We start from the raw sequence: 25,545 nt of genomic DNA, 5'->3' as shown, positions 1-25,545 counted from the left end.
TGCTTTGCACAGCTCTACTTATAACATGTTCCCATAGACCGGGGATGGCCAAACTTCCTGATTCTCTGAGCCACATACAACAATCTTCAGAAGTCTGAGAACCGGGGTGGGCCTTAGGGCTTCAGTCCTGTGGTGGGGCTTGGGGCGTCTACCCTGCGGGGTGTGCCTGCCAGGGCTCAGGGCTCCTGGTAGGCAAAAAATGTGGTGGTTTAAAGGGCTCTGCGAGCCACACCTTAACTGTAAAAGAGTCACAGTTTGGCCACCCCTGCTATAGCTTGTGATATGGACCCTTTGCATGCTGAAGCATCAGTAAGAGGCTAAATACCTGCCCTGACAGCTGAGGATCCTCCATGTCTTGGGGGGGGGGGGGGGGGGGGGGGGGGGGGGGGGGGGGGGGGGGGGGGATCCAGGAGGAGTAGAGCAAGTCTAGACTGTTTTATGCTACACACCATGTGGGGACATGCCAGGTCTAGGAGGAGCATGGCCAAAGGGCATTTCTATGGTGGACAGTCCCCTGAAGCAAAAGCCAATCAGAATAGAGTACAGCAACTCTGAGACTACTCCAGTCTACACCAGAACCAGGGCCATTGTAGACTAGACCCCAGAATCAGGAGGCTGCAGACTCCTTTGCAGCTTCCCAGCTCAGCAATCTGCCCCTTCTTCTTTTGAAAACAATGTTTGACACAAGTTAAAATAAAACATCTGTTTTAACACTTCTTTTTGACAATCCCTTCTTCAGTCTATTTGGAGTTTATGCACATCAAAAGATTTAGCCCACAATTACAAAAACAACCCGAGGCCCAACTGTCAACTATTGGCAGCTGAGGAATGGAATTCTCTAGCATCAAATTGTTTTCTTGTGGCTGAAGGCACAGCAATGTGTGCTAAATTGCAAGGAAGGAAAGAAGCCTTACTGATTAATATCACAGTCATTATTTGGGGAGATGGGCTAAATCCTGAAACTGACACCTATGCACACACCTTTATCAGTTGTTAGAAGAAAATCTCAGATCCTCATTCCCTGGACTGACAGAGACATGGAAAGCTATAAAGGCAGCACATACTTCACTCTGTTCTCAAGTTATTGTTTCAAGAAGCAGTGATAACAGGCTTCAGAGGGAAATGTGTCCTACTTGGACAGACGTGTTGTCAGTGCTAAACGGGGCTAAAGGGTAGGCGGTGCAGAGGGATGAAAATGGAAGTGTTCTGGAGGATAACACGTGCACGCACACAAACAAAGCTCAAAACTTTGGAGTGTGAATACATTTTAAAAAATCCAAGTGATGCTTAGAAACAATGAAGAGTTAAAGCATATTCACTGTTCACAAAGAATTCAATGCACTTTATCAAATTCTCAGCATAGTGAGACAATGTAAAAGCTGGGATGACCTGTATTTCTTTCCAGAATAGTTTCTCTCTGTCATAGAACCCTCCAAAATCTTGGTACTGCCGAAGTAGCTCAATAGGAGGCTGAGAACCATAACGATCCAACTTAGGCATGTTTAGATCATCTACAAAAATAACAACTCTTTTGTTTCCTGGTGCTCCTAAGAAATAAAAATATAAAGGGCAGACAAATCAGTGGTGGTAATTTCCATTTATGAAATAAAAATTACAGGTATAAAAACAAAGCCTTAGACTATTTACACTGAGCCCTGGTCTGCACTACAAACTTACGTCAGTTTAACTACATCACTCACACTCCTGACTTAGTTATACTGACCTGGTGTAGACAGCGCTATATTGCTGGGATGGCTTTTCCCATTGATATAGCTACTGCCTCTCAAGGAGGTGGAGTACCTATGCCAAGAGGAGAAGCTCTTCCACTGGCTATGTAGTGTCTTCCGTAATCACTACGGGGCACAGCTGCACCAGTGTTCCCAACAGAAAATTCCCATATACTCCATAATGACACATTACCACACTGAGGGGATGTTTTCACAGCATTTTGGAGCAAGTCTCCTGGCCCCCAGGGCAATAAACTCATGTTAGCGGGGCTCATTTTACAGCTCCAAAAACAGCAGCGCAAACAGCACTTTGAAGTTGTGGCTCAGGCTGGAGCTTGGGCTCTGAAGCCTAAGGAAGAGGTTGGGCTTCAGAGCCGAGCTCTGGCCTGAGCCATGACGTCAAAGGGCCGGCTATACAGCCATTTTAGAGCACTAGCGTGAGCCCCCCCAACCCATGTCTGTTGACTGGCCTGTGAAGCATGCTCCAAAATGCTGTGAAGACATCCCCTCAGGGGTAACATGAGCCATTATGGAGGTGCCTTAGCAGCTCCATAGTTAAGGTTGCACTCAGCTGCCCACTTAAATTGTTCTGTGAATCCCTAAATTGCAAATAATTATTCACAGAAATCATTCTTAAACATGGACTGTTTCAAGAAGGAGAGCACTCATTTTTCTAGTACCTGTCACTCTCTTTAGAGCCTTTTATGTAGACCTTTGCAAGATATTACATCACCACTGTCGGAAATGTTTCCAGACCTTAAGGGTTTGGGTGGGGGAGTCCCTAGAATGTAGCATTTTCAAAAATACCAAATTTCAAACAGGGCTTCAGCCTACAACAAAGCCCAACACAGGGTCATTTATTGGGAAAACTCAAAATACAGCTGCTGGGCTTCTTCATCACAACTGGTTAATATTTTGCCCTGAAGGCTGATGAAGCACTGCATCTTCATAGAGGATTTGTTTTTCCACACATCGCCTCCATGGCTCGAGGCTGTGTTTCCTCTGGTTCCAAGGCTTCATCCCTTCATAGCTCCTCACCATAGATGCCACTGTGCCATCCGTGCCCCACAGACTGTCTTGAACATGAAAACCTTTCAAAGTCCCAGGCTGGCATACCAAATCAGCTCCATTAGACCAGGTCTGCAGTCTGGTGATCCACAGGACACTGGCCAGGTTGAGAATCTGCCTCTGTAGTGGAGCTACAAGCTCTGCTTCTGAGATAGCATTGGCTGCAAGTCTCCTACCCTCCCTTAACCCATATGACAATAACGGACATGATGGGGGCTAGGAAAGGGAGAGAGCTGCTGAGAAAGTTGCTTGAGAAGTAGAACCTGCAGTTCCACTAGGGAGTCGGCTCATCTCTCTGAAAAACCTCTTGCAGCTTGCCAGCGGGGATCTATCAGACTGACAGTCCAACAACCAAAGCTTATCATATCCCAAGAAGGCTGGGTGTGAGGGGCAAGCGGATTGAGAAACAGTGCTGGGCACTGGGACTCCTAGTTGACTCCCTAGCCTCCACTGCACACTCCCCCCAACGTCCCTACCTAGACCTGTTCCATGGCTCCCCATGCCCTGCCAAACTCCCTAGTTCCCAGCCTCCTTCCATCCCCAACTCCTCTAACTATTCTATGCTGAAATCATGTTAATATTCATGTATTTCATTTACATTTGAACATTCATGATGTACACATCATATTCCCCATTCTCACGCTCAAACACCACATACTTTTTCATGTTCATGTACAAATAACACAGTGTAGACTTTGGCACTATACCTACATATCTCAATCTATCCAAAGTCAGTGTTCAGGTTATGCATTTGAGTATAATTACAAGGAAGTGGATGTTTGCACTGTGGGTGGTTATATCTTAAAATTTAAAAGGAGTTTTCTGTGGAGTGGAAGAGTCTGTAAGTGTTTTTGTTTATGGTGTAGTTAGGTGGTGAAAAGGTATGAACTGAGATTGGTGTGGATTCTTTTACCTTTAGCAATTGTGTTACTAGGAAATACAGTTGAGCAAACTTAACTCTAAGAGATAAGGATTTTTTACTGAGGAAAATGTAAATAGATCATTCAACAGCTCCCTTGTAAATCGTTATATATAACAACTTTTCACACTACTCAATATTATATCTGTTAACAATAGATTGTAAAGCTTTTGTACTTCAATACTGCCCTCAAGTGTAAAACTGCATGAACTACATTGTTTAATGATAGAACTGAAGCTTCACTTGTATTCCAATTTAACAGTAAGTTTTCCTTGAAGTTAGCCCTCGTGATCACCATGCTATGAACTAAAATACCATACAAAAATGTTTACACTACTGCAATTCAGATAAGCAAATAGATAATTAAAAATAATTACCTAAAATATTTTTTCTTTTCTTTTCTAATTTGGACTCAATAATCTCTTGTGTCCTAGCAGATGAGGTCTGAGCAGAGAAGTTTAGGTAAACAGGAACGTAGCCTGCTTCTTCTTGTATTCGGTTTAGCAATCCTCTTGCAACTACAGACTTTAATTACAAAAAATAAGTAATAGTAACTTGCAATATACACAAAGTTACATACACACACATGCGCACATTTTATGCGTCTATTGTGTAATCACTTTGGTAAACTGCACAGTCCAACAAATAATATAATGCAATTAATCAAATGAGTAGAACAGTGGACCAGATCCTACTTCCACTCCCAGCCTCCCCTTGCTGATCCTCTCTAGCGCCATGGAAGCAAAGTGAGCACTCCTGAAATCTTTCCACGAGCTATAGGAGTACAGGAGCCATTGCTGTTTCCCTGCACTGTTTCTCCTCTGCCTCGCTGTTGCTTAGGAACAAAGGAATCACCATACTAGATCAGACCAGGCTCCATCATCCATCTCATTTAGTATCCCATGTGATGGTGGCCTGTACTAGCTGCTTCAGAGAAAATATGTGCTGCATTATGCAGTTATAGGATAACTGCCTGCAGATAAAGTTTCCTCTTAACTCTCAATAGTTAGAGTTTGGCTTTTATTTTTATTAGCTTCCATCTTCCTTTCTTATGGATTCTAACCTCCTGTTTGCTTTTCTGACTGCTACTGCACACTGAGCAGAACTCTTCATTGAGCTGTATGCAATGATGCCAAGTCCCCAACCTAAACTGGTTATTAATTTAGAAGCCAGCAAGGTGTACAGGTAGTTCAAATTATTCCCCCCACTGAACGTTACTTTGCATTTGTCAACACCGAATTTCATTTGCCATCATGTCACCCATTCACAGAGCTGGATTAGGTCCCACTGAAGCTCCTTAGTTTTCTCTGGTTCTGACTAAGCTAAATAATTCTGCATCATCTGAAAAGTTGGACACCTCATTTTTCACCGTGCAATAAACAACAAAGGACGTAATATGGGAACCCTGTAACACCCTGATGTGAACCATTTGCCATGACAAAAATTGTGTATTTATTTCCACTCTTGGTTTCTGTCTCTTAGAAAATTTCTAATCCATGACAATATTTTGACTCTCAAACCCTAACTGCTTATTTTCTTTAACAACTTCTTCTGAGGGACTTTGTCAAAGACCAAATAAACTGTGTCAACTAGTTCTCCTTTAGCCATTGTTTTTTGGCACATTTGGAGAATTCTAGTAGATCAGTGAGATTCAATTTTCTTTTGCAGAAACTTTGCTGTCAGGACACTATCATATTATGATTTTCTAAGTATGTTGTAATTCTGTTTTTAAAAATGTACCAGATAGAAAAGTAAGGATTACTGGCCTGCAGTTCCTTGGATCATCCCAAGCACCTTTTTTAAGCTATAGATGCAACATTTGCTACCCTCCAATCATCCAGCACAGCAGCAGATTTTAATGAGACATTTCATATTTTTGTTAAGTGCTCAGCCACTTCTTTCTTAAATTCCTTCAGAACTCTTGCGTTAAAAAACCACTTGGACCAGGTGACTTTCTGTTTTATAATTTACCAGTTTGTTCCAGACCCTTTTCTTTAGATGTCTCAATCTTTAATAGTGCATCATTGTTGTTACCAGAAAAGACTAGTTCTGGGATAGGTCTCTCCCCAACACCTTCTATGGTAAACCGATGGTAAAGCAATCATTTAGCTTCTGCAGTTTTAGGAACCCACCCACCAACCAGCTGCCCAATCACCTCTTCTCCCCCTCTGCCCTCAGAAATCCCCAAACCTATATCTCAGTTGTCCCTTTCCTTCCTCCCAAATGCATTCCCCTAACAGCCTCTCTTAATTAATACTAAGTGTAGCACCTTCGACTGGCTGAGTGAAGCTACGCCCTACACACAACTCGGTGCCATTTCTCTATCTGTCTGTAATGCAATAACTTTTGAAAGCCACATGAGACCAATTCTAAAATTTCAGGGAATATTCTAGGCATCAACAGGCCAGACCCTACTGATTTTGGTGAAAAGCCTGATTTCCACCAAAATCACCATTTGGCCAATCAGGATACAGCGCTGAGACAGTGACCTCAGAGAGGCCTGCAGAAGGGGAGCAGAGTCACTCTGGACAGAGATGGAGGTAGTGATCTCACAGAGACCTGTGGGAGGGGAGCAGTGTCACTCTGGATACAGGGGTGAGGCAGTTATCTCAGGGTTATGGTGTGCGGGAAGACAGATTCCTCACCCCACTCTGGTCATCCCACCCTCACCACCCAGCCAGACATCTTGCTCGTACTCTGCTCGGGCTCTCTCCGACTGGGCCTCTTGCACCCCACCACCACTCTGGTCAGAACCTGATTGATTCTGGTGATAATCAGACAATCTGAAAACTGGAAAAGTTTGATTGTAATGGAAATCAGCGTTTTCCAATTTTCACCTAAATCAGTGGGCTCTGACCAGTTGTGGGGGTGGGGAGGGAGTTGAGGGATCCAGCTGTAGTGAGGGTGCGGGTCTGGCTGGATGGACAGCTCAACCTACATAAGCAACAAAATGTGTGACCCTCCAGTGTTAATCAAGTGACCCATTTGTTCTATTGCTATCCAAAGGACTCTTACCTTGCCGACCCCAGTAATTCCTGTGAACAATACAGAGTGTTTGACTGCTAACAATTTTTCCATCAGGTAGCCATAACGCACAGTGTCTGTAGTTGGCACAAGCATTTCAAAAAATGGCACTTGGCTGCTGTACTTGAAAGTTGGTATAATCCTCTCCCAGGGATCCAGTCGTCTACTATCAAAATCCATGTAAACACTCCACAAATCTCCAGAGGTTGGAAGCTAGAAGAACAAAATAATCCTAAACAGATTATAATTTACAATTCAAATGCCTTCACATCTCTGCATTCCCCAGTCCTATGTAGTAAAGAGGTAACTGAATTTTCAACTTTTCCATGCTGTTCTCTATTTGGCTATTGCCCAAACTGAATACAGAATCTTATATTTAAACATTTTGGTGGTTCTTTATAATGAATAGCATGCAGGCACCACGCCCATCTGGCTCCATGCAAGAATGGCACCTAGCTAAAGAACATCTGATTGATCAAATGGCTCTGAATACTAAAGGCAGCCTTGCCTGCTGGGTTGCTGCCATTGAGGACTGGCCCACCTTTGTGAAGATATCTGTGGAGGAGTGTCAGCTGATGAGGGTGGTGCAGAGAGGCCAACAAACCAAGCAGGCTCTGAGCCCCTTCCTTCAGCAGAGCAAAGTCCAGGAGCTGCCATCAATCTGGCAGAGCTCTTTTGTGGCTTCTGAGAAGGTCTCCCTACAGCTGAAGCACCATCTCACCATCTGCTTAGCTTGCTTCCCCAGCTCCACCATTTGGGGGTGGAGTGTTGAAACACAGGCCAGAAGCAGGCCCAATGGGCCCATTCCAGGAAAAATCCTGCATGTTGTTTGTTTTCAAATCTCCCCCAGTGACAGAATGAGAAGGGGACTGCTCACCAATGACCTCAAACTGGCTTCAAAAGCCTTTGGAAAGGGATGGCTTGTGGCATGACCAAACCTTGAAGCCCTTGTGGAGAAGTCTAAGGACATGTCTACATAGTGACATTCAGAATAAAAGTTAAGATGAATCAAGTAAATCCATGAACTCAATGCATATAAGTATGTTAACTCCTCTCCACTCGCCCCTCCATGGTTGCCCTCATTCAGAAGCAAAATGGCCTTAGTTCGGAGAATGAAGTTACGGTGAACTAACCACTTTACTCCTGAATGAGAGTCTCCAGATGGGGGTTAACACACTTTGATTTATGCCCATTCATTTCACATCTTTAGTTATTTGCCTTAACTTTCCTGAATGTCCCCATGTTGACAAGCCCTAAAATGCTTCCTGTATATCCTGGAGGAGAGGTATGATCCCAAATGTCTTGGACTAGGAGAGAGATCAGGATCCAGAAAAATACATTATATCGCATGGATGTCACCACCTCTAGGGTGGAAGATGGCAGCTGTCTAACAAAACAGAAGCAAGGAAGATGAAGCTGCAGGAGGAATTTAGGACATTGTGAGTAACACTCCTGGGGCCTGATTATCCATTGCCATGCTCCTTGGATTATGTTCACAAAAGGACTTAGGCACCTAACTGTCACTTTAGGCTCCTAAATCCCAGAATCAGGCCCCAGAGAAATTCACAAAGCCTCTGCCCAGTTCCCCCTGAATCCTCTAGTATTTAACTTTCTGCAGTAAAAGTTCCCTATGCACCCATGTTTCTGTTTCTGAGACACGCACTGCGGCCCCACACCAGGCATCCAGACGCATAAGCCCCAGAGCAAGAAACAGGGGAAGGTACGTGTGCCTCCGCCCAACTTGCCAGCATGACCCAATCTGGTAAGTGTGTTCAGACCTCACCTACCAGATCGGGCCCCTGTAGAGAAAAATATTCAAGGCAGGAGGGTGGCAGTGAGAAGCAGGAGGACCTCCCACATAACCTTTAGCCCAATCTTTGGGATACTCACCTGGGATGTGGGAGACCCCCACTCTGCCTGAGGGAAGAAGTGATTTGAACAGGACTCTGCCAACTCTCAGATGAGTACTCTAGCCACTGCCCTATGGGATATTCTGAGGTGGGGTCCCCTCAGTCTCTCTTGTTGAAGCAGTTCCACTGTGAAAAAACAACAACAAAAATCCTCCCCCCTCCCAGGTTCTTACAAAAACCACATAGGCACCAATGCCAAGAGAGGGTTTGCAGCTGAGAATCCCAAACAAAGGAAGGCAGCTCCCTGCAGCATGGACATAGGCGCATATCTCCGAGAAAGGGCTAAGACTTCGCACACACCCCTCAGCTTGTCCTCTCCCATTGGCTAGTTTAGGCAAGGAGCTGCCTAGCTTGCTGGTTTTTGTGAATCCCATCGTGAGGTGCCTCTCTCTTCCCACTCATTGTCTAGGGAGCCTAGGCGCCGAACTCAGGCTTTGTCCTAGTGATTTTCTAGGCACCTAAAAATTAGGTGTGGTGACACCCAACATCACCAACTCTATGTTTCTTTGTCAGTCTAACCCCTTGTGTCATGATTTACACCTGTATAGTGTGAGTGCAACGCAGGTGTAAAATGCTACCATTCCAATGTGATAGCACTTTGTACCTACTTTGCAAAGGTGTAAATGACTACAGAAAGTACAAGGCAATGAAGAATCAGGCCCTTAATCTTTAAAAAAGTACCGCAGCATCTTTAATGACCACAAATGGTTAGGACTCCAGTTTAAGAAAGAAAGATCCTTTCTGTTACCTCTACTTGTTACATTGTCACCCTGTCTTCCTATATCCAGAAACTACTGTAAATGCTGTAAGTCAATTTGTTTCTTTACCTTGGCTTCAGGATTGTCCTCAAAGTGTTGTCTCACAAATGTATCAAAAATATCCCAGTAGTTTTCAGTTAAATTTCCACCCAATGACCATAAATAGCAGAAAACAAAAGTCTGGCAGACTATGGTATTTAATTTTGTTTGTTCCTGTAAAGAAGAAAGACTAATAAAATGTATATTTTATACATTACTTTTTATGAATATGCATATGTACAAATGTATATTTTGTGCATTACTTTTTGGTACATCAATGTCTTGAAAAAAGTCCAGCTGACATGAAAGCTGAATTAGTTTCCAACAACAACAACATTCATGGAAGGTAAGCTATGCAAGACCTCAGCCCAAGGGCCAATAAGGTTTAAAAATGAAAAATGATCAACTTCTGAGCCCTCATGGTCATTCCCAACAACACACATCACAAGCCTATAAACTGATCTGTTCAATGAGGTACCATCAGTTTCTCAGTGGCCTTTTGGTCACAAGTGGGGGTGATGAAGGATAGCATACATATGTGGAGGGAAGTTTGAGGAGCTGTAATAGGTGGCCGTTTTCCTTCACTCTCTTACCACAAATGCTGCCTGATGAAGGCTGAAAAGCAGCATCTTGACAAGAGTATAGTAAACAAAATTAGGACTATATTGTATCTTCCAACAGTAAAATCCCCAGGATAGGAACAGATGGCCCAGGAATCTCTGCAAGGTTCATCATGCAGCGTTCCCAGTGAATGCTTCCCTCAGGGGGAGAGAAATTTGGGTGACTGCACAGGTGGCAGGGGACCCAGCCAACTAACTGTGGATCCCAGGGGAATGGAAGCTCCAACTTCTCAGAGGGGCTGCCTTTCTATAGCACTATCAACAGTGCTTTCCCATCTGGCGGCATGGGCTGATGTGAGATCAACAAAGAATCTTATGCTTAGTAAAAGCATTCCAGGAACTCCATCTGGCTGCCTTATGGATTTTTAAACAGTGTAACGTGACTGTGGAGGGGTACATAAGATGCCAGTGCTCTAGAAGAACATGACTTCAAAGGGTGTTCTGAAGAAAAAAACAGTTACCTACCTTTTTTGTAACTGTTGAACTTCAAGATGTGTTGCATCTGTCCATTCCACTATAGGTCTGGGCGTAGCTCATGCACAGTTGTCGGAGATTTTTTCCCTCAGCAGTACCTATCAGGGCAGTGTGAGCACTCTCTGGTGCCTTACACCACTGCAAATAGGTATAAAGGGCTGCACTGCGCCCATCTGCCCTCATTTCGTTCTGACTGGAAAGGTTAGTCCTGCTTTGAGCGGGGGATTGGACTAGATGACCTCCTGAGGTCCCTTCCAACGCTAATATTCTGATGCTATGATGCTGACAAAGAAGGGAAGGACAGTGGGTCATGGAATGAACATATGCAACTCATCTCAAACAACAATTATGGAAAGATTGGAAACCATGTTTTCTTCAAGTGATTGCACACGTCCATTCCATGGTAGGTGACTCACAAGGAGCACAAACTGGAGGTGGGCTTGGAGTCTACTTGAACAAGGATAGTAGGACTAAGTGTCCAAATTTTTCATCGTGTCTAGACTGATGAAAGATGGCTTAGTGAGCGGCAAACATATGGACTGACAACCAGGTTGCCACCCTACAAATATCCAGAATGGGTACATGAGCCAGAAAAGCTATGGAAGTTGCCTGTGACCTGGTTGAGTGAGCCGCCATTTTATTTGGAGATGCAATGTCAGCCAATTGGTAGCATAAATGAATACAGCCAGAAATCCAGGAACAGATCTTCTGGGTGGATAATGGATGGCCCTTTACTCTGTCTGAAACCGCAATGAAGAGCAGAGATGAAGACTTGAAAGACCTAATCTGATCCAGGTAAAAAGTTAAAGCTTTTATAACATCTAGAGTATGGAACTTTTCTTTCCCTTTACTCAAATGAGGCTTTGGAAAGAAAGCTGGTTAATAAATTGCTTGATTAATGTGAAAATTGGAAACTACTTTCAATAGGAATTTTGGTTAAGATTGAAGAAAAATCTTGTTCCCAAAGAAAATTGTACAGGGAGGCTCTGATAGTAAAGCTCACAGCTTGCCTACTCTCCTGGCCAATGTTGCAGCAACCAAGAAAACCACCTTCATGGACAGGTGTAACACAGAATAAGTTATTAGTGGTTCAAAGGGGGGACCCATCAACTTTGCTAGAAATAAAATCTTTCCTGTGGAACCGGGCTGTGAACCTGTGAGTATAATCTGGGCAACCCGTTAGGAATCTGATGGGCATAGGATTTGAAAAAATTGATGGATTATCCAGGGGAGGATGGAAAGCTGAGGTAACCAACAGGTGGCCTCTGATGGAACTAAGAGCAAACCCATTTTGTTTCAGAAACAAGAGAAACAAGATATGGCAAATCAGAACTTGAGCTGGGGAAGATGTCTTATTGAATGGACCAAATGGAGAATCTCTCTCTTTATCAAGGTAAAGTAAACCTAGTTGAAGGCTTCCTGCTATTTAACTGAACTTCCTGCAACCCCCTTAAAGCAATCTCATTCCAAAGGTTGAGATGAAAAAGAGGGCCATAGTGTTGGGAGATGAGATCCACATTTATCAGTAGTGGCAACGGAGGTCTGGCCAACAGGGCTAGTAGATTCAAAAACCAACAATGACAGGGCCATGCTGGAGCTATTAGAATAAGGTGAGTAGAATCTTGCTTGACTTTTGACAAGACCTTCGGCAGGAGCAGAACTGGAGGGTAGGCATACAGCAGGCCTTTTGACTAGGGTAGGAGGAAAGTATCTGTCAGTGAACCCAGGCTCTGATCCACTTGGGAACAAAAAAGATGACATTTTTGTTGGCTCTTGCTGCAAACAGATCAACTTGGAGCATTCCCCATTGCTGGAAAATAGACCTGGATACATCTGGGCAAAGAGACCTGCGAATGGCCTGCTCAGGTGGTCTGCTAAAGTGTTTTGAACTCCAGGAAAGTAAACAGCTCTCAGTTTGATGGAATTGATAATGCAGAAATTCCAAAGGAGGACCATGTTCCTGGCATAACTTTTTTAAAGGGACCCCCTTGTTTATTTACATAGAACATAGGTGCTGTGTTGTCTGTGAGTACCAACAAATTCTGCCCCTTGATATGCGAAAGGAACATCACACAAGCTAAACGGACAGCCTGAAGCTCCCTGATATGTATATGGAGACTCAGATCCTGAGGAGACCAAAGGCCCTTAGGGGAGCTAAGTGAGCTCCCCAACCTAGAGCCAATGCATCTGTGACTAGAGTGAGTGACTGTTGCAGAGAGGCAAAGGGGAACTCCCTCACAAATATTCGCAGGTTTCACCAATCCAGGGAGGACAAGATCTGAACAGCTACTTGAACCAATCCAGCCATATGATGACAGGCTGGTGAGTACAGTAAGACTAGCCAACCCTGTAGATATCTGAGGTGAAGTCTGGCATGCTGCACTGCATATGTGCCTGCCTTGCCATATGTCCTGGAAGTTTGTGTCAATTTCAAACCATAGTGAGAGAGTATGCCTTTAGATCTAGAGCAATGACCTGCATTCTTTGGAACCTCTGCTCTGACAGGAAAGCCCTGGCCTTTGTAGAGTCCAGGACCGCCCCAGTAAATTCTGTTCTTTGAAAAGGGATCAGGATAGATTTCTCTGTATTGATTAGGTGCCCCAGCACACTGGAAGTGGACTGAATAGTGGCTATGCTTGGAGAGTTCCTGAGATTTGGACCAACCTCTCACTAGCCAGTCGTCCAGGTAGGAGAACACACGGACTCCCAAACCCATGTGAGAATGCTGCTACTGCAGCCATGCATTTTCTGCCGACAGGTAGAAAGGCAATACTGTGACTTGGTAGTGGGATCAGTTGAACATGAATCTGAGAATCTTTCTGTGGCTCTGATGAATTGTCACATGAAAATAAGCATCCTTTAAGTAGAGAGTAGCATACCAGTATCTAAGCAATGGGTAACAGGCACTAGAATAATCATCTGGAATTTTGTTTTCTTGAGGAACTTGTTTAGATACCTTAGATCTGAAATAGGCCTGACGCCCGCCCACCCCCACCCTTTGAGATTAGGAAGTAAGAGGAATAAAATCCCTTCCCTCTGAATGACATGGGAACTTCCTGTATGACCCACACAAGGAGTAGAGACTGGCTCTTCTGAAGTAGCACCCTCTCAGAAGAGTGGTCCCTGAAGAGGGACAGGAAAGGGGAGGATAGAAATAAATTGAGGGATATATCATGCTTTAGAACACCATGCTTTAGACCCACCAGACTTTAGACCCACTGATCCAAGATGATACAGATCCAGGAAATGGGACTGGCAGTTGGCAAAAATTGGGGTGGGGAAAGATGGTACTCTGGTAATTTTGACCAACAGGTCAAAATTATTGTTTAGAGACCCAATTTGCTTAGAAGAATGGGCAGCTGCAGAAGAGGGGGGAGAAGGAGGATGTCTCTTATAACTGCTGCTCCTTTTTTTGGACAGGTCCTGTGAATGTGGCAAGAAGGGCTGAAACCATAGGGACTGCTGTGGACACTTTTTGCCACCAGTGTATAAATCCCCAAAACGTAAGGATCACTCTTGAATCCTTAAGATTATGAAGCCTCTCATCTGTCTTATCAGAAAAGAGCGAGAGGCCTTCAAATGGGAGGTCTTGAATGGTTTCTTGCATCTCTGGGGAAGACCTGATGACTGCAGCCAAGATGGACACTGCACAGTGATGGTGGAAACCATAGCTCAAGCTAGAGAGTCCATTGCATCCAGGCTCACTTGCAATGCTATTTTGGGAACTAATTTGCCTCCTCCACCATCCTTCTTTGTCTGATCAGGGAAATTGTCTTTGAACTTCAGGATCTCTCATAGGGTGAAATTATATTGACCCAGCAGGACCTGCTGGTTCACAATCATAAACTGTAAGCCTCCTGTGGAATAAAGCTTTCTGCCAACAGGTCTAGCTTTTCTGCTTCTTTTCCTTTCGAGGTGGAGGCCTGGTGTCCCTGTCTCTCTTTTTTGTTAGCAGCAGCAGCGACTATCAGGGAGCTTGGAGGATGGTAACTATAGAAGTCAAATCCCTGTGAAGGGACATAATATCTTCTCTCCACCCTTTTCGCAGTGGGAGGCAGGGAAGATGGGATTTGCCACAAAACCTTGACAGGGTCTAGGATAGTTTCATTAACAGAGAGAGCTACCCTGCGGGTCCTGCTGAGACTAAAATGTCCACGAGCCTGTGTGACTTTTCTTGCACTTTTCCTGGTTGGATATCCACAGCTGCAGGCACCCTCCTCAACAAGTCTTGACAAGCCCTGAAGTCATCAGGAGAGGGAGAAGTAGACTCAACCACTACTGCCCGATCAGGTGATGACGAAAAAGAGGCTAAGGATTGTTGAGACAGTGAGAGTTCTGACCACACAGTTCCCCTTGCACAGAACCACGGGAGGGAAGACGATGACCTTGCTGCAGATGCTCCTGGTGCCTAGCCAATGCAGCAGGGTGGGGAAGGAGTGGAGAGGCTCCAGAATGTGGTGGGAAGCCCCCAGGGATCCAAAAAGGCCATTGATATGGAGGTGGAACTCAGCTATGCAGGCCATTGGTCCCCAGAGTGCTGAGGCTGTAGCCGGTACCATGGTGGGCAGGCAGCCCACTGGGGCTGCAGGGCATGCTTAGGTCAAGACACATAGGATCCAACCTCCAAGTCTGATGAGGAGTCCACTTCTTCCCACTATGGTGGAGCTGACCCGACGGTACCAGGGAGTCCAGTTCTGAATCTGGAGATGGGGGCACAAGCAAGATCATCACTGGCTTCCCTCTAGATGGAACCCTATGGAGAAAATCTGCAACTGTAGAAGTCACTCGCACTGAATGGTGCTCTGGGACTGGAGCTGGGACTGTGGAAGCATGCTCTTCCAATCCCAGCACCAGATGAGATTCCTGAACAGCAGGGGAAGCTGGCACCGACAGTTTAAGCAACTCTGTGGCTGCCTCAAAAGCGTAGGGTGTAGACAGCACTGGAAAGGTCTCCTGAGTATGTGGTGCTGAAAGGTGCACTGGTCCTTCAGGGACTGGTCTCAGTGGACCCTCCTCAGGCTCTGGAGTCAGCAATCCCTCCTGGCTTATTGACTATGTCTGGAGATGCTTCTTCTTCAAGCATGCCTCTGAGTCCTTGCCTACAGTACTGAATCTTTGGGAGACTTATGTTATCTCTTCTTCGGTACTGGAGATCAGGATCTGCCTCTGGATTCAGTTAGAATAGGGAGAGCACTGCTAACAGACTCGGATGTGCTCATTACCCTTTCCAAGTGGAAAGTTCTGATGGTGGGCAAAGTGCAGAATCCATAAGCAGGTATTTGAGTTTGGCAGCACTGTCCTTTTTTGATCATGGTTTGAACCATCTACAAACGTGATGTTTGTCACTTCCATGCGCCTCTCCCAGACAGTTAAAGCACCTGGGGTGTGGGTCGCTCACTGGCATACACTTATTACATGAGCAAAAAGCCTTAAAGCCAGGGGAACAAGGCATTAGTTCAGTACTGAGCCGGCATACCAGAAACCCTATTCTAGAACATTATTATCCTAAATATATATCTAAGTACGTACAAACACACACTACATTAGACTAAAAATTAACTCTACAGGTACAACCTACACTAGAAGAGAGAAGACTTGTAGATACAAAGAGAGGAGCTCCAACAACCATCACTGGCGGCAGGAGGGAACTGAGGGGGTCAGAGGCAGTGCAGCCCTTTACACCTGCATGCATGAGATACTAGAGGCTGCCCTGACAGTCCCTGATGAGGGGAAAATCTGCAACAACTGTGCACAAGGCACAGGCACACCTACAGTGGAATAGACATGTACAATCACTCGAAGAAGAACTGAAATAGACAGAACGATATATTCCTAAATAATAATCTAGCCTAACCCCAAACAGACCGTGTTTGATTTGGGTGGAGGCGAGGGTCACACAGTTCTGCAATTCAGCAAGGCTGCTGACTTAACACACTACCCTTTCAATAAGCACTTTAGACTTATATTTTGTTTGGTTTTCTCCTGTTTTGGTTTTTTACACACAGCTCCCTCCCAAATATGCACCTGAAAATATGTTCTGCATTCTTTTTGCCATAATAGCAAGATTAGTCCTAGAACAGTTACTTAACTTTCTATGTAATTCAAGAAAGATAGTAAGAGCTTCTGTCACATAAGGCATGTCCATTTCTAAAGGGAAAAAAGGAACAGGGGACAAAAATACAGGGAGGAACCTCAAATGGTTGCTGTGGAGTTCCCACAGCTTTTGGAACTAAATGTGGGATAGGGATGCAGGTTGGCCTTTTATGAAACACTGTATGGGGACATAACGGATCTGACATAAAAGTCAGTGAAGTCTATCAGTGTCTTTCCATTAAGTTCAGTGGTTTTGGATCAAGCCCATTAATATGACATTGGGGACGTTTCCCTACTTGCCAGCTATCCCTTCTGTTCATCAGTGAAAAATACATTAAAATATAAGGAATAGATTAAAGACAGTAATTCAACTAAAGTTGTGTCTACACTGCAATCAAAAGTGTGACTGCACCATGTGTAAACATACCTGAGCTAGCTTTGATCTAGCGAGCTTCGATAATAATAGCCAAGAAGCAGCGGTGGCATGGGCTAGCAGCTCATGTGTACCTAGGGTTCTGGGCAAGGTTGTACACCCCGTGCTGCCACAGCTTCACTGCTATTGTCATTCGAGCAACTAGATCAAACCTAGCTCAGGTATGTCTACCTGTGCTGCAGTCAGAACTTTGATTGCAGTGCAGACTTTAAGAGGTTCTAATATAATGTACGTTTCCTGATTTTCTGATAAATAGTTTTCATCCTGCTTATATACTAGTTTAAAAATGTCTGATATTGTGCTCTTAAATGTCTACAGCTCACTAACACTATCATTTTTCACCTCTGTGACCACTACCACCAACACGTATTTTATTTTAAAACGTATTTCTAAATACAAATTCCAATTTACTCAAGTTGAAAAAACTACTAGTTTTTAGAACATCTCCCTGACCAGAAAGGTTCCAGTGTTCTTCTAAACAAAGAAACTATACTTTCTGAATATTAGTACATCAGATCATTAATAGATTTCATGACTTGAAAATACACAACACATACTACAAAACAAAGTTATTTAACATAAAATGTGATTATTCCACCTTTTAATTTATATCAGAATTGTGAGCAAGAAGTTTCTACATATCTTGAGTGTATTATAAAGGAGTATGTTAAATATTTATACTGCACCATTTTAAGATCAGGGCCTCCTTTTCCAAGCAGCAAAGACTCCAGTAAACAACAAAGTGTAGTAACTTTACTGATGTCCACTTGGGGAATAGCTTGTGAGCACTTTTTATTGACAAATTTTAGACCGTCTTCAACATAACGACAAAACAGATCAAACAAATATTGTTTTGTTTCCTCGTTTAACTAAAATGAAAACAATAGTTTTATTAATAAATTATTTAAAATGTTGTTCTAAACAAAGCACACATCATAACGAGCTTTACAGCATCCTTAATATCCAGTATATACTGATACATTTTGCTCGCATGCACACACAAACACACATTTTTATATATTATAGATATACAAATGAAGGATTATGCTCACAGGCCTGTTCCTGCCACCCTGACTCATGTGAATAATGATTACTCACATGATTTATTCCACTAAAACCAATAATAATCTGGAAAATTTCATGAAGTGGGAAAAACATTTAGATGTAAATTCTGCATATTTTAATATATTTTGTACATTGAGATGCCTACTTTAATGAGATGCCTATTCTAAATTAATTATAATAAATTGTTTCTTGAAATGTTAATATTAATAAACATTATTTTAATTAATTAAAATAAATAAGTAAAACTAAAAATCCTTTGACATTTATTAAATATTAAATACTTGTTGATAAGTTCTTTCAGGGGGAAATTTGGAAGTATTACATCAATACATAAAACAAACTTTTCTGACACCTACTTTTGCAAGACCTGCCATCCAAGTCTGTACATATGGGATCCACTTCAGTTCGTCGGGGTCAATGTATACCATTCCACATCGGCTAACTGTTGCAGGTGAGGCAACCCTCAGATCTTGTACCTGAAGTGTATGGATATTTCATGTAAAATGTCATACCATATATGTCAAATGCACAAAACAGAGAAGGAATATTTCCAATTCCCTTCACCCTGATTTAACTTGTGGGCAGGCATTCAAGTATGAACTATGATCCACCATATTATTCTGTGTCATTTTTATTCTCCATTAGCTTCTTTAGCTCCACTCCGTAAGTGGGATGTGAGAACACAGGATTTAAAACATAAAGGAGGAAAAATAATTGCTTAGAATGGGACAATGAGGGTAATCAGATAATGAGGTGAAACTGAATCCTGACAGGATATCAGAAAAAAATTCCAAACAGTGAAATCTGCTAGACATCTTTTTAGCTTTCTTTTCTATGATATCTGAGTGATATTATTATCATCTCAGAAAGGCAACTCAGTTTCTGAGTAAAAATCAGATTGTGTGAGCAGATGATCAGGAGAGAGACAATGAGATAACAAGAGTGACTCAGGTCTAATCTTAGCTTCTAAATAACTACTTGATGGCAAAGACTCCCTGACTTTGACCCTGAATTGCTAACATGTAAAAGGGAAGTCATTCTGGAGAAATCCCATCCTCATATGACAGAGAGAAAAAAAACAGAGACAGGCCAGGATAAAAATTACAAACAAACAGCTATGATAAATTCAGCTGCAGGTCATATATGATTAATATAAAAATTTAATCCCTAATTTAAGTGAAATAAACCAAGAATATCATAATGAATATTAAAATTTTAAAAATAACAGTACCTCAAACACCATGTGGATGGAGGGTGTGAGTTTGATTCTTTCACTGTTTGCCAAGCAGAGCATCTTGTTATCATCCAGAACAGTGTTCAAGTTTTCAATCCATAGTGCATCTACTGGCCCATCACTGATGATCCACTTATGATCTTCAGAGGTATCATTTACAGCTGCTCGAACACTAAGACCCATCAAGCCATCTTTCCACTCCAGAGTTAAATTATTAACTTCACCATACAATTCACCCATTGTAATTGATTTGGGATTCAGAATATATGTTTTGACAGGCTGGTAAAATGGGTTTTCCTCACCAGCCTCATGTAAATCTCCTAAAGACTGTGCCAGAATTTGGTAAACTGTAGTTTTTCCACCTCCTGTTGGCCCAACAAGCATAACACCATGCCTTACTAACATGGTTTCATAAAGCTGTATGACTTTATGAACCATGCTTGCTTCAGGCTGCAATCCTTTTGAAAGCATAACATCTATAATTGTTGACTGTAGTATTCCATAATCATGTTCTGGGATTATAACTCCCGGGAAAAGATCAGAAATAATCCCACTGTCAGGGACAAAAGAAAAAAAAATTATTGTTTATTTTTGTTAATTACATTTAACTAATTAAAAATTACATGGATTATATAGTTAGAAAAAATCCAATTTTATACTGAAGAACTCCATATCCATTCTAGTTTGCTGTTGTTTTCACTTGGACAGCTCTTGTATTATGTGCTAGAATGACTGTTTGAGGGCCTAAAACAACATTTTAAAATGTGGGTGCCTACAGTTAAGAATTTAAACCACATATTTAGATATCTGAACTAGTGGTCTATTTTTCAGAAGTGCTGTGAACCTGCAGTTCCCTCTTGTGTTAATGGAAGCTACAAGAACTCAGTACTTGTTAAAAAAAAAAAAAAAGCCTCTCTTAGGCAAAGCATGTCGGCACATGCTTAAATGTTTTCCTGAACTGGGGCCTTATTAAGGTGCCAAAATATGGACAGGTGCCTAACTTTAGACACCCAGGTGTGAAAGTTTTGACCTATTTTAAATGTTTAGATTTATGACACTACATTTTTATATCGTGTTGTTTTTATTGTATTTACCAAAATGATAACATTACTTAAATAAATGGAATTAATATTTCCTCATGGATGCTGTAAAACCCATTGATGCCCTGAGATGAAAGAGTATGATCCTTGCTGATCTCTTTTAGCAGTCTTACTTCCCTGCTAATTTGAACTGACACTGAGGAGACAAGACATTCCTATTCCTCTGAGCTTTGCCTAGCAGGACTTCTACTGAGTACAGCCGTCAGATGGGAGCCGGCCACGGCCAAGATAGCTCATTTGATGTTGAGTGCACCTCATGGTGAACTGAACAGATTTTTTTCATCACTTCTGGGCTAATGTACTTAATTGTCCAGATAGGGTAATATGTGACATCCCATTTCATGCAGTTACAATGCTACTTTAACTGATAAACATTTTGTAAACAGATGTAGTGATGACACTAGCTTAAAAAGGCAAGACCTTCAAGTGGTGGTATAGTCCTCTTCCCATATACGTGTCCATGAAATCCAGAATTCATCTTTTGACTCAAAATTTGACATTCTATGCAGGACACTTGATAGTAAGTTGCCTCACTCCACATTTATGACTTCTTGCAGGTGTCCATCAACTAGGTAAATTGGCCTAATCTATTTTTTGCTTTCTATTAACAGATTGCAAAGCTCTTTTATTAAAGTGGGCTGATTTGGAAGATCCTTCTTTAGGCTTATGAAGGGCCATGCCAATAAGATATAGATCACTGATGATATTAACCTAAGGAGCAACATGAAGAAGGCTTACACAACATCTAAGGTCAGATCACTGAATTTCTGCCTTAAGAAACACAGGACCAGTATCTCATTGGGCAACATTTTTCTGATATCATTAGGTCCTTCTGCAAATGAAGCCCTGGGTTTATCAAACTATTATTCAGAAAATGAGAAACCACAATTAGTTTGGTTTAATTGACTTGCCCAACATGATTTTGGAAGCACATGGCAGAGTGAGGAAGAGAACCCTTTTCCTTCATCTTTAACCACATTCCTGCAGCCCCTTGCTTCAGTTACTTCATATCTTCCAACTTCTGAAGTGAAGGAGGCAGGAGTCCTCCAGACAACAGTCTCATTCTCTGTACACACCTGATTCATTCACTAAATATTATACATCCTGCATACACAATGAGTCATGCAGGGATTGTGTGGAAAAAATAGTATGTGATTATGATGTAATTAAAGATTGTATTGGGTCAGAATGAAGATTACATGAACAATCTTAATTCAGACATTTCCTATCTTTGAGTGTTTGTCTTTGCAATCTTAATACATTTATTTTAACACAGTTTTTGTAACTAACTTCCTACAATTTATTTTTTTAAAGAAAAAAATTCTAACATGTGCAACTGTGTTGACAGCCACACAAGTCATCAGCAGGGTTTCAAACCACGACGGTCATGTCCTTAACACTGACCTTGACTGCATGAGCTAAAGGAAAAGCGGCAGGCACCCTGCACTTAGTCAAACCGGCCTGGCTCAGATGGACGTCTCAGTGCCACCGCAATAAACAAAACCTTCAGCCTGGCCTCCTGGTCCTTCTCTGTGCAAGGCCTTAAAGTCTCTGCAGATCTGGCAGCAGTCTTCCACATTAGCTTCTCCCAGGCACTTCAGGCAGTTTGAGTGCAGTTCTTTTAGGGGTATAGCTTTGTTGCAGAAGGCACAGGGCTTGAAGCTCAGTGACCAAGGCATGCCTCGGCACCAGGAAACAGACAAAAACTCTGCTAACTCACCAAGTTACAAACGTACACTAAAACTGACTATTTACAACTAACTGTGTACAAATATATGAAAGAGAAGACCACTGAGAGAGCTTGCCAGAGCAAGGATAGCAATTCCAGCGACCATCACAGGTGGTAAGAAGGAACTGAGGGGACGCAGGGTCAGCTGGGCGTTTCATACCAGCGCTCTGAGTGCACAGCATCAGAGGGTGCTCACACCAGTCCAACTGGTACCAGTGAAGGAAAAATTTCCAGCGACTATGCTCGGGCCATGCACACACCTAGACTGGAATGCAATGCACATGCGCAATCACTCAAAGAGGAACAGCTGCACCATTTTTGCTTAAACATCACAAAATAACTAAAGCTTCAGCAGAAACCAAGCTTAGGAAATTTCAGCTCAAACCATTTACTTTTCCCAAAGTAATAAGCAATTGAAAACAGGGAGTTATAATGGGACGTGTTAGACAATCATAATATAAGTATAACAGTCTCATCACCTAAAATATAAATTAAACTACACTTAGAAAGTTAGTTCATCTATTCAATTATGGCAACATAAATGTGATACAAGATGAAGAAAAAAAATTAATATTACAGAAAATTACCTGAACAGAAGAGCATCATCTGCAAGAAATTTTGGTAGGTTAGAATCTCGTAAAGCCCTTATTAATACCACATCCTCATTCAGACCTGGGTTCTCTCTTTTTAGTGACCTGAATTTTAATAAAAAGCAAACAAGATTACTCTGTTTTACTCAATCTATTTTTAGACAGACTATTATTTATGGGTACTATAGGTGAACTGGTGTAAGTAACTTTTCATAAAATGACTCCCCAAGAATTCTAGTACATTTCACTTACATTGTCCAGATATAATTTTGTGTTAACTCAACAATCCACTTATTATACCTGAACTCCAACTTTTGATCAGTCACTACATTTCTAATATTTATTCCTCAGAATTCAGTAATACTGGAGTCTGGAAACAACATTAGCCAATCACATTACCAACAGAAATAAGTGCATCCAGACAGACTACTGAGAGTTCCATAAAGCTAGTTACTTATTTTAAGGGGGTAACTAATAGGATTTAGTTTTGGGTTGGGGTTGTGGTTTGTTGGGGTTTTTTTTACCTCTAAGTGTGTCTTCCTTTTAGAATGCAGAAAAAAAGTGTAGCACTGTTGAAATTCATAGGTTTAAGAAGACATTTTTGGATAGCCACAATGTATGCAGTAATATATATACTGTTTTATGCCCCTAGGCTATGTTGTCCCTTAACCCGGTAATTTCTCTATTTTCATGTATTACACTGTATTATTTCATGTATTCATTGTAGTATACATGAAGCTGACAGTCTGTCATGTTTTCTGACAGTCTACTTTGAGGTGGGCACTCACAGTCATGAACCACTCCAGACAGCATGTCAGTATGCAAGAATACATATATACATATACAATCTAGTGCTTCCAGGCTATGCTGGTCCCTATAACCTAGTCATTTCTCTATTCTGAATTGTGTAAAAGTCATACAGTGATTGTCCACATTTTGTTCACTACAGCTGTAATTATGGAAGGGATCTTTCTTAACACAAACATGATTTAAAATATAATACTGTCCATATTTCTAAGTGTATGACATTATATTAATAATGTTACATCTCAATGTTGTATTTCATACAGTATGAGGATACTTACCCAGCCATGACTAATACAGATTTGACTGCTCTCATTCCAAAGTCATAATGGTCTTGTTGAGAAAGCTGCTCGCTACAAAGTTTATACATTTGAGTCATCTTCCTTGCAAGAATTTTACTAGATTCAAATCCTTCAGAATATAGAATCACCTAAAGTAAACAAGATATGTCTACATTTTTATAGAACACTGGAAGTTTTTATTTCTATGGACTCAGTGCTGCTCTCACATTGCCTCCAATAAAAGGAGGAACTGGAACTGAATGTATGCATATCAATATATGTAGCAAAAATAATATAATTTTGCATTAATTTATTTTAACTATAGTTTTTTTACAAACACTCTCAGCTATGCAATCTTCTTCTGTCTACAGGAAATAAAGCATTACATCAATTTACTTTGGGAAAATATTAAGGCCTGGATCTGCAAGCCTTACATTGGTGAGAATTTATTAATAGCTCCATTTATGTTAATGTGAATTCTTGTGTGAGTAAATACTCACTAGTGTGGAACAGGGTTGCACAGTCTAGCCCTAAAGAATCAAAAGAACCACACATAAGACTAAGTAATAAATTGTAGCAAATATTTTAAATTATGGACTTATATTTCACGTCCAAAAAGAAGAATGCTATGCAGGATCAACTAAGTGGATTTATGAAGAAACTCCAGCTCTCAAGGAAATAGTTTACAAAGAGATCTGTGCACAAGCATAACTTCATTAATGGTATATTTGAGAAGATTCCAGGGAGGTAGAGAACAGACAATCATGATAATATTGTGGTTCATTACTATTAAACAGTAATACTGTCCTTAAACACTTGCAACAGGTTTATTGTATATATTATTGATTCATAGATTTTTGAAGGACAAAAGGCATCACTCTGATGATGTAATCTGACATCCACAGGCCATACGACCATCTCTGTATCTACAGGTACCTCAGCAATCAAGGCATAATTTGGAACCATCATTGAAAAGGGTCTGAAGAGAGCTTTTAGATTGTCAGGTAGCTCTGTCCGTCCAGCGTAGCCAGGATTCATTGTGATGAATGCCACACAGGTCATAACCAACTTTATTTCACGTCCCTCAAACATAAATCGAGAGAGCTGTTTAAAAGAAAGCGAAATGTCAATATATACTACATTTCTACAAAAAATAAAATCACACATTGATTTTTAAAAATTAGGACTGGTTTTTTAAAGGACAGATTACAGACAGTGAATTGTGGTTTGTATTTATATCCAATTATGAATACACTTGGATAATGAATTTTTCTTTTTAACCTGTTGACAAACCAAATGAAACTACTGGCTTCACACAAGGTTTAAATGTGAAACAAACAGAAATGAACATGAAAAGGGTATTCTCACGAGCACAACAGACAGCTTTGTGGCATTTCTGGTTATAAAGCAGGGCTATTCCACAACAGTTGACTTTGCTACCAGAGGCACACACCTGCGAGATTCCACCATGTCTAGAATTAGGGTTTGATGGTTTAGGATCCTTCAGGATTGGAGGTTTTATTTTCAGCTCAGAAACAGAGGATAGTACCTTCAGTGGGATCTCATGCTGCTTTTTATTCCCTGAGGGGTTAGGGGCCAATGCAGGCCTCTCAGTTCTCCCCAGATGGGCAGTTATGGAACAAGAGGGTTTGGCCCCAGAGCCTCCTTAACTAGCAA

General features: G+C 41.8%; 1 protein-coding gene across 1 annotated transcript in view; it reads right to left on the bottom strand.

Annotated features, from left to right (window-relative positions):
• DNAH6 (dynein axonemal heavy chain 6) overlaps window positions 1–25,545 on the bottom strand; it is a 162,974-nt gene that overhangs the window by 89,126 nt on the left and 48,303 nt on the right. Inside the window, exons 31-40 of the mRNA XM_067553417.1 lie at window positions 24,805–24,972; window positions 23,869–24,017; window positions 22,781–22,888; window positions 19,362–19,917; window positions 18,472–18,606; window positions 17,752–17,934; window positions 9,476–9,619; window positions 6,730–6,951; window positions 4,092–4,239; window positions 1,390–1,547 (exon numbers count right to left, since the gene is read on the bottom strand). Of these exons, the coding sequence (XP_067409518.1) occupies window positions 1,390–1,547; window positions 4,092–4,239; window positions 6,730–6,951; window positions 9,476–9,619; window positions 17,752–17,934; window positions 18,472–18,606; window positions 19,362–19,917; window positions 22,781–22,888; window positions 23,869–24,017; window positions 24,805–24,972 (1,971 nt within the window). The remainder of the gene's footprint in view (window positions 1–1,389; window positions 1,548–4,091; window positions 4,240–6,729; window positions 6,952–9,475; window positions 9,620–17,751; window positions 17,935–18,471; window positions 18,607–19,361; window positions 19,918–22,780; window positions 22,889–23,868; window positions 24,018–24,804; window positions 24,973–25,545) is intronic.

This window comes from Emydura macquarii, unplaced genomic scaffold (genome assembly GCF_026122565.2).
Source record: "Emydura macquarii macquarii isolate MOO-44397 ecotype Brisbane River unplaced genomic scaffold, CSIRO-AGI_Emac_v2 contig_1451, whole genome shotgun sequence".
Taxonomy (NCBI): Eukaryota; Metazoa; Chordata; order Testudines; family Chelidae; genus Emydura; species Emydura macquarii.
Note: the sequence above shows the minus strand (reverse complement) of the source record. Positions and strands in the feature narration are given on the sequence as shown.